This window comes from Diceros bicornis, chromosome 13, assembly GCF_020826845.1.
Source record: "Diceros bicornis minor isolate mBicDic1 chromosome 13, mDicBic1.mat.cur, whole genome shotgun sequence".
NCBI lineage: Eukaryota > Metazoa > Chordata > Mammalia > Perissodactyla > Rhinocerotidae > Diceros > Diceros bicornis.
In genome coordinates, this window is record NC_080752.1 from 37,169,402 (window position 1) to 37,179,550 (window position 10,149).

Genomic DNA, 10,149 nt, shown 5'->3' on the forward strand with positions numbered 1-10,149 from the left:
AAGAAATATGAGATTTGAAACCATCAGTCTCTTTTCTGCCCTCCCACCACCTGCACCAGTCGCTCCCTTTGTCCTGGATTCTTTTCTCTCTGCCAGGTCCCTGCGTCCTTCATCAAGGGCCATGTTCAGGTTGTGTCAATTCCCGCCCCTCACTTGTGCCACCAAATCTCCATTTAAGAATCCCACCTGTTTCTCTGGTTACTTTTAGCCATTTTTTGCAGAACTTGCAATTGTGCTGAGGGCATTTGTGGGGGGAAAGTCCTTTCCCATCTCTATTGGGGACAATGCCCCACAAATGCCCTCTGCCCCCAGGGACCCTTTGGATCAACTCCTTGAGGTTTCTGCCACATCTTTTCCAGCTGGGCTTGCCCGATGATTGCCCAACATGGGGGGGTGGGGGTGGTGCCTGGTGGGGAGCAGGGGTGGAGTCTGAGTGGGCCGTGGGAGCATCTCCTGATAGGCATGTCATGGATGTGTTTTCTTTGCCAGAAGCCCGGAGATGAAGGACCTCCTCACACTGGCTTTGTTCCTGGCTTGTAGTAAGTGCTTGCCTCACGACCTCTGAACTTGTGACCTTCCACTCTATAGGAGCAGTAGGGTAGTGGAAAGGAGACCTGTCTTTGAGGTCATAGAGACTTAAGTTTGAATCTTGGCCCTGCACTTACTGTGTAGTCGTCAGCAAGAGCCTTCACCTCCCTGAGCATCTGTTTCCTCGTCTGTGACACAGGATAGTATTCAGCCAACTGGCTGGGCTGCGGCAGGATTCTAGGAGGTGGTGTGTGAAGGTTGTGCTGTGCGGAAGATATGTGGCTTGCAAATGTGGGAGGCAGATTTTTTTACTTTGATGAGAAATGAAATAAAATAAAGCCAAAATAAAACAAGATCCTTATATAAATACTCCGTTCCATGGTTCCTGGGTCATTCTCTACTCAGGCCTGTCTGGGTTTTCTACCTGCCCCACCTGCTGCCACCTCCCAGCTGAAGGTAACTGCTGGGGGAGCATGGCTTTAGGCCTCCCCTGCAGCCCCATAACCACGTACACAACCCCTGACAGGCTGTCCAAGACATCTTTGATGTCTTGTCAGATCCCTGGAGACTCCAGGAGGAGGGGAGGCCTAGGGCAGGGGGAGAGCCTCTAGGTCACTGTGAAACTCTAGACAAGGTACTTTCCCCTCCAAGCTACAGTTTCTCAGTCTGTGAGACGAGGGAGCTGGCTTCAAGGATCTCTAAGATCTGCTCTAGGATTCTGTGCCTTTTGTTCTAACTGGTGTTGGTTGTGGGGGTGGTAGGGGTGCATTGTCAGGAGAGACAGGGAGCACCTGTCTGCCTGCTTCAGACGGATACCATATTAATTATACCTAATGTTTCTTGGTCACTTACTCTGTGTCTGTCACTGTGCTCAAAATTTACATACCTTATCTTATTTTAACCCTCATGACAACTCCAAGAGGTAGGCGTTCATTGTAGGCCCCCATTTTGCAGATGAGGAAACTGAGGCTCAGAGAGATTAAGTGACCTATTCAACACCTTACTGTGAATTAGTGGCAGAGTCAGGATTTGACCCAGGCTTGCTCATTCTCCAAGTCCAAACTTGCAACCACCTCTCTATACTGCTTGCCCTCACCTTTCTTGTTCCTCTCTCTCTAATGGGGAGAGTAAAAAAGAGACACCTGGGTCCCTCCAAGCCCTCGGGTGGGAGAAAGGGCTGGAGCACCCTGGGGAAGTGGGCCAGGAGCAGGCGTGCCTGGCTTTCCTCTGGGGATGTGGGCTGTCTTTCAGGTGTGCCTGCTGTACCAGGGAGCTTGCTAGAACTGAATTCAATGATTGAGAAGGTGACTGGAAAGACTGCTCTGATGGACTATGGCTTCTACGGCTGTTATTGTGGCTTCGGCGGTCGAGGGACCCCCAAGGATGGTACCGATTGGTGAGCTGATTATCATAACTGCCCTTTATGCTCCAGGCTCTGCACCCATGTTATCTCATTTAATCCACGTCGATGCTGGTAGATGAGTATTAAAGCCCCGTTTTATAGATAAGAAAACTGAGTCTCAGAGAAGTTAACTGACTTGCCCAAGATACATCTAGTAACTCCCCAAATCTCAGCAGCCTAATATATCTGTTGGTCTATTGCTACGTAACAAACCATCCTAAAACGTAGTGGTTTAAAGTGATGATGACCATTTATTTTGCCAAGAATCTGCCATTTGGGCAGGGCTTAGTGGTGTTGATGCAAATAATCCATAATCATAATCTAGGATTATGATTAAAAAGAGTTTTAATTGAGCCCAAACTGAGGACTATAGCCTGGGAGCCTCAGCCTTTGCAAAGGAAGAAAGCTCTCCAAAGAAGAGTGATTTTCAGCACAGTTACATACAATTTCCAAACAAGGAGACTGACACAAAGCATGACAGGGATACATTCTTGCAAGGGTTCAAGGAGATATTTTGTTACAGATTAGCACATACACAGCAGGTCAACATGACCCTGGTGCCATGGAAATGACTTACCTGGGGTCATAAGAAGGGAGCCATTAATTCTTATCTTCAAAGAGCACATTCTTTATTTCAGGGTAATGATTAAAGCAGATGTACAATGTATGTTTGACTGGTCATAAGTCAGGCTCCTTTAGTTTAAATAAAATTTAGGCCAAATCAGGTTTAACCCAGAGTGGCTTCCCCATACACCTCAGTTTATAAAAATTTCTTGTTCAGTGGGCTGGCTTGTCTCTTCTCCATCCGGTTTTAGCTTGGGCAGCTTGACTGAGGCTGGATGATCCACTTTCCAGATGGCTCACTCCAATGGCTGGCAAGTTGTCACTGTCTGCTGGCTGGGAGCTCAGATGAGGCTGTGGGCTGGGGCCCTCAGTTCCTCTCACTTAGGCCTCTCCAAGGCTGTTTGGATCTCCTCACAGCAGGGTGACTCTTGGGTTCCAAGAGCAAGTGTCCCAAGACTGCAAGACAGAAAGAGTATGGCATTTTTACGATCTAGCCTCAGGAGTTCCATGGCGTTACTTCCAGCGGGCTCGTGGTCCAGGCAGTCACAAGGGCTTTAAGAGGGAGGGGACCTAGATTCCACATCTTGATGGGGAAGTATCAAAATTCTAGAAGAACACATGAAACGGGAGAGATTGTTCTTCGGAAAATGCAACCTGCTGGGTTGACAATTCTGATACTGCTAGACAAGTATAATGAAATGGGGCAATTAAGGCAATGGATGGCAGATGGCTGGAGCCAATTTTCTCTCTGCTGGAGTGCAAGTTTACAGACAAGCAAGGACAGGAAGCTAGAATGATCCATGTGGTGATGGATTAGAGTCAGAGACTTCAGTATGAACTCCTGGTTAGCTTACTATAGATGCAGATGGTTACGTATAGAAATACGTTATAGATACGTGCATATCCATGGGTTAATACAGACACATATTTTTTACTCTGTCAGCTGACAGAACCTAAAAGAATCAACACCCCAGTAGCAATAAGCAACACCTAGTGCCCAGATCTTTTCTAATACCATTCTCCAATAAAAGGAACCAAGGCTCTATGGAAAAATGACTGATTCTAGGACTAGGGAAGGACATATATAAGATGAGCCTGGAGCTTCTTATAACGCCCCAACTAAGGAAGTGTTCAAACAAAACCAACCCAAACCAGACCCCACATTGATAGAGATATGTCAAAGAGCACAGGAACCAACTGAAAGAGCTCCCAATGACCAAAGCTGGGACAATTTGAGCAAAAAAAATAAATAAATAAACCCATAGTCCCAGTCTTATCATGAGGAAAACATCAGAGAAATCCCAATAGTAGGGCATCCTACAAAATACCTGATCAGTACTCCTCACAACTGTCAAGGTCATCAAAAACAAGGAAAGTGTGAGAAACTGTCACAGCCAAGAGTTGCCTAGAGAGACATGACAACTAAATGTAACGTGGTGTCGTGGATAGAATCCTGGAATAGAAAAAGGAAATTAGATAAAAACTAAGGAAATCTACATAAATTATGGACTTTTTACAATTAATGAATCGATAATGATATACTATTATTTAGTTAATTAGTTAATTATTTGGTTAATAATATATCAATTTGTTGGCTGTAGCAAATGTAACAACATAAGATGTTGATAATAGGAGAAACTCAGTGTGGGGTAAAAGGAAGCATTCTGTACAGTCTTCTTAATTTTTTCTGTAAATCAAGATTTTTTAAAAAATGCAATCTGCCACACCGAACATACCAGAAGTTTATTTTTTGTTCACATAACAGTTCAATGTGAATCACACGTTGATTCTGGGACCCAGGTTCCTTCCCTCTTGTGGTTCTGCCCTCCCCTGTGGCCTCAGAGTCCTCAGCGGGATCATCTTCATACAGCTGAGAGATAGAGAAAGAGAAAGTAGAGGATAGTGTGGAAGGGTTTTATGGGTAGGTCTGAAGTGGTGTATGTCACTTCTGCCCGCATTCTCCTTGTGGGAACCTAGTCATGTGACCACACGTACCTGCAAGGGATGCTGGGAAATGTAGTCTCACCATGAGCCCAGGAATAAAAGAGTGGGTCAGTGAACTGCTAGCTAGTGGCAGGCAGCCCTAGTGGAAAAGGGGGGGAGTACTCAGCTATATCATTAGGTTCTTTCTCTGCCAGACCACACCCACCAAGATGGCCTCTGCCCCTTCCACTCAGGATCTAAGAGTCTCCTGTTGACAGGTGCTGTTGGGTGCATGACCGTTGCTATGGGCAGCTGGAGGAGAAAGGCTGCTACATCTGGACACAGTCATACAGATACAGATTCGCACGGGGCCTGGTCACCTGTGGTAAGGCTGGGCCACTGGAAGAGCCTGGGTCTCTGCTGGCTCTGAGGTCAGCTGCCCCTGAAGGTCAGCCAGCCTGGGGGCAAGAGGGGCAGGATTTTTGCAGCTGTATCCAACCTCTGGGGGAAGGGCTAAAACATTTTAGACTGAGCATTGTCTAGGTGCCAGATGCTGCGCATACTTCCTTTTACTTGTTCCCCCAAAATAGCCCTGTGGGGTAGATTTAGTCTCCCCATTTTACAGATGAGAAAACTGAGACTCAAAGGCTTGCCAGTGCACACAGCTAGAGTTGGGATTCAAGCTCAGGTCCATCTGTGTTCAAAGCTAAGTCTGGGTACAGTGTCTCCTCTATGAGAACTGGAGTTCCTCCAGAGCAAAGGCTGTCTCCGCCACCAGACTGGGAACTCCAAAGGCGAGGGAATATGTGTCCTTCGTCAGACTGGGAACTCCCTGAGGGCAGGAGCTGTGTCTCCCTGAGCTGAAACCTCACCCTGGGCAGCAGCTGTGCATCTTCCATCAGATTATGCATTCCCCCAGTGTAGAAGCTGTGCCTCCCTCATCAGACTGAGAGCTTCCTTGGAGCAGGAAGCAGACTGGGGCATCTGCTCAGACTAGAAGCCAGTCCTGACTGAAGCAAGCCCAGGAGTCAGTGTCGGTAGAGCATATCCTCCCTTCCTCATTCTGCATTTGGTGTCCTGTTTGCAGAGCTCGGACCCCTCTGCCAGCAGCAGCTCTGCACCTGCGACCAGAAGCTCGTCTACTGCCTGAAGAGAAACCTGTGGAGCTACAACCCTCTTTACCGTTACTTTCCCAACATCCTCTGCATCTAGTCACCCGCAGTGAGCTCCTCCCAGACCCAGACTTTCTCTCCCTTCTCCTACAGCACAGAGCTCACCCACTCGGCGGGTTTCCTGAGAGAGGCTCCCAGGTCTCGGACCTCATTCTTTCTCAGTGGTCCACTGGGCTGGGAGGAGCCCCATGGCCACACTTCACCCTCCAGACAGTCCCGAGAGAGTGACTCTGAATATAGGACTTGGTGAGGTCAGGGTCCCCAGCCTCCACTTGTGAGGTCAGCCGCTCTGGTGCCAGAGCTCGCCCCTGACTCCAGGCCAGCTGTGTCTCTCCTCGCCCCTGATGACGGCGCCCCTTTTCCAGGAGGAAGAATTTCCTGGGATGCATTTACTTTTCAGTTTCTGCAGTCGGATTGTCACTACCACCCTCTAGAGAATTTTTACTCAAATAGAAGCAAAATTGACTCCATAATCTGCCATATAGATATTAAATAAAATTCATTTTCAAGACAAATAAAAACCACACAGGCATTTTCCTCTGCTGTGGGGGATGGCCTGTGCTTTTCTCTGCCACTATGGCACTGAACCCGAAGTTAACCACGTTCTCTCAGAGGGAGAAGGTGCAGGTTAGCAAATAAAAGGTTTTCTGGGCTGAGATCCAACCCTTCTTTGGTGCTCATCTCCTTAACCTTGGGGGTCCTCTGCAGCGAAGCCCTGGGTCTCATTCTTCCTTGAGAGGGTGAGGAGAAGATGATTGGCAGTCATGCCAGGTTGGGGTTCCAGGCCAGAGAGGATCACATTCCAATCCTAGCTTTGGCTTCTCCAGCTGTGTGGGCTCAGGCCCATTACGGAAACTCCCTGACTTTCAGTCTTTTTAAATAAGAAAGTAATGCTTCTTGCAATGTAAAAAGGGAATGTTGAAGACACCTTGATGGTGACACAAGGATGCTGAGATTCTGGGATTTTATAGAGCAGGACATTAAAAAAAAAAAAAGGGTTCATCTATGGGGTTTATTTTTACCAAGTAAGGATGTTTAAAAACCCAACTCATCTATCAATTCATAAAAGAAAGGGCCTTCTAATACCAAGACTGCAGGAGGAAAGGACACATTCCAAAACAATGAGAGTCCTTTCCAAGAAAGGACCTTTGGCTTCCTTACAACGACAAACCCAAAAATAACCACATGGTAAATGGGATCTTTTTTTAAAAACCTCCAATGCTGAACATTTTCAAAATAAAATTTAATTTTATAAGATTACCCTGAATGTACTGGTGTTTTAGAAAAGTTTGATATGGACTCCTGTCTATATTTGACAATGGAACACGGAATGGGGCCCAAATGTCCAATCTACTCATGAAATTTTTTTGATCAAAGCCATTTCCTAAATCCATTTTTAAATAGGTGTGTAGAGGAAATCAGAAGCTTCACTCAATGCCATTTCTCTTCAATCGCGATATTCTGGATGATGGAGAAGAGACCCAAGCCCAGGCTTCTCCCTTCCCTTCAAGGTCAGGTGGCAGGCAGGGTGGTGTCTTGTTGGTAAGTTCTGCAGGAGGCGGCTGTGGGCAAGCCTTTCTTCTGGGGCCCCAGTATTTAGACAGAGGCAGATAGGCATCTGTGGGTGAGGGATGCTGCAAGGTTATAAAAGCAACACCACAGGCTGACATGAGTTTGAGCTGGAAGGGCCCATGGAGAACCTTCATTTATCTACTGGGAAACCGAGGCCCAGAGAGATTAGGAGACTTTCCCAAAGTCACACAGCACATCAACAGCAGAAGTAGGATTAGACCTCAGATCCTGGTTCTGAATCCTAGGCTCTGGCCACTATCCCACTGTCTTCAGTCCAGCCCATAGAGAGAGAAAATGGACCCTGGAGGGGTTCAGGGACTCACCTGCATTGGGGTTCTCAGGAGGATCCCTGGATTCCACCCGACGGCCAGCTCCATTTCTTCTCTGCTTGAACTGCCTCTTGGGATTCCAGAGTCTGTCCTTGGGGGGTTAGTCTGGCGGGGGCTCTGGGCTCCAACATCAGTAGAGGGGACCCCACTGAGGTCCTCCATGGCTGCTGTCCTGGACGCCCTCTCACTGCAGTGAACAGCTCTGGGGAAATGATGACAGCCAAGGGGGCACCAAAACCTGGGAAGAGGCGGTCTCCGTGACTGTTTTATTTGACCACCTCTTGACTGGGAAAAGAACCACCAGGGAGGTCGTCCCTCTCAATGTTACATGACCCCCCCTTTCAAGGGAGATACTGAAATGCGCAGCCCAGACTGTAAATGCCCCTCTGGATAGATTTTTATGTAAGAGCAGGCAGATAACACAGACGCATAGACACTCAATCAACAGGTTGCCTTACAAATACAGGCCCGTCACCGATAGTTGAAATTGGCCTCAGATACAAATGGGACCCCCCAGCACCCCCAACATACGTAAAATCATTTGTTATGCGCATGTGCACATTTCGGGGGAGGGTTACCATAGCTGTTACCAAACTGAAAAGGCACCAGAGTAAAACCCACTGGTTATAGAGTCCCTTCTCCGTGCTGGACACCACGAAGACAGTATCATCCACCTTATGAGGCAGGTGTTCTCATCCCCATGATAGGGGTGGCACCTGAAGCTCAGAGAAGTCAAATGCTTTGCCTGAGGCCGCAGAGCTAAGGAAGACAGGTGGGATGGAAGCAGTCTGCTTGATTCGAAATCTGAGTTTAGGCTGTAGGATCAACGGCATTACATTGGGGAGACTTGGAGCCTAGCCAGGCCTTGGGACAGGTGCTGGGGGAAAACGCATTTGGTTTTGTTCAGGGCAGGCAAGGTAGATTTAGATTCTGTTACCTTAGCTAAGCTGGAACAACACTTCCCAGAATTCCTTTTCCTGCAGAGCTCTGGGTTAGCAGAGGCCAAAAGAGATGTTTTGTGTGAGATCTGGAAGGCAGAAGTGAAGCAGCAGTATTTTCTTTCTTTCTTTCTTTTTTTTTTTTGTGAGGAAGATCAGCCCTGAGCTAACATCCATGCTAATCTTCCTCTTTTTGCTGAGGAAGACCGGCTCTGAGCTAACATCTATTGCCAATCCTCCTCCTTTTTTTCCCCCAGAGCCCCAGTAGAAAGGTGTGAGTCACAGTTGCACATCCTTCTAGTTGCTGTATGTGGGACGCGGCCTCAGCATGGCCGGAGAAGCGGTGCATCGGTGCGCGCCTGGGATCCGAACCCCGGGCCGCCAGCAGCGGAGCACGCGCACTCAACCGCTAAGCCACGGGGCCGGCCCCTCAGCGTTTTCTTTTTACACTTGGAAGGCAGTGGCTCAGGCATGCTGTCACGGATCTGCTGGCTCACCTTGCTGGTGTGAGCCTACTGGTCTCCTCTTTGAACATCTCCGACTCTTTGGCCAGCTTATCCTGGCAGACCTACCTAGCATCGAGGTTGGGGCCGGGGGGTAGTGAGAGACCCACTTGGCTTCCAGTCCATCCTTTTCAGTTCCACTCATCCTTGCAGGTTCCCGTTCGCCCTTGTTCGCCCCACTTCACACCCTTCTTCCCTTTCAGACTGTCTGCCCTGTGAACTTCAGCCTGTAGCTCCAGGCACAGAAGACAGCCTCCCGTAGAGTGCTAAATCAGCTCCCACATCCCTTTCTCTATAGCGTGATATAGAAAGTAGTCTGCTTCTCTGCCTGAACTCCATGACTGATATGGAATCTGCAACTAGAAGTGGTTCCAAGGAACAGAGCTTGAAGGATGGGTTCTCTGAATTGCTCTGGGGTTATCTGGAGTTGGTTTTCTTATCTGATTAGATTTAAAGGCATGAATGACTGGTTTTTAGTGGTCAAGGGGACATTGATTATCCATGCCTGCAAGGATAAGACAGCTGCTTAAATGATCCACCTCTACACACCCCTCGTCAAGGCCTCATCTTCACAGGCTTTGGGCGACCAAGTAGTTGATGCCAGAGAGCATTTTAGCGGAAATAAAAAAATTATGGGGATGGGGAACTTGAAAGAAGAAAACGATGAGTTCATGCATTAAATTCTCACTCAAGATCCGCATGAGGGACATGACAGTCCTTTGCCTGTGCAGAAGACAGATGTCTATTAGAGAATGACAGTGGAGTAATGTCAACTTAATCGAGGGTGACTCCAATCACAGCTGCTGTTCCAGATGTGGTTTTGTTGCAAATCAATACACATCCTGGCTCCTGTTTTGCAACTATTCATCCAGAGAATGGTTTCTTTTTCTCTGCACCTATTAGTAAAGCCATCAGAAGAATTTGCTTTCAGCTTGCAGGGCCAGCAACACTCCTTCCCTCCCCTGCTGCGGGGCTACATCCGCTCTCCAGCCCTTTGTCGTGACCTAGTCCAGAGGGACTTCAGTTGTCTCGTTCCACAGGACGTCACACTGGTCCATTACGTTGGTAATATCATGCTGATTTGACCTGGTGATCAGGAAGAAGCAATTACTTTAGACTCAGTGGTAAGACACAGGTGTGCCAGAGTGGGGTGGGGGGGGGAAATAAATCCCACAAAAATCCAGGGGCCTGCTACCTCAGTGGCGTTTCTAGGTGTCC

At 48.0% G+C, this 10,149-nt stretch overlaps 1 protein-coding gene across 1 annotated transcript; it reads left to right on the top strand.

Annotated features, from left to right (window-relative positions):
- The first annotated feature begins 499 nt into the window (after window positions 1-499).
- Window positions 500-5,629, top strand: PLA2G5 (phospholipase A2 group V). The gene is made up of 4 exons (XM_058551934.1): window positions 500-539; window positions 1,780-1,924; window positions 4,696-4,802; window positions 5,505-5,629. The coding sequence occupies exons 1-4, from the start codon at window positions 500-502 to the stop codon at window positions 5,627-5,629; spliced, it is 417 nt and encodes a 138-aa protein (XP_058407917.1).
- Window positions 5,630-10,149: the final 4,520 nt, after the last annotated feature.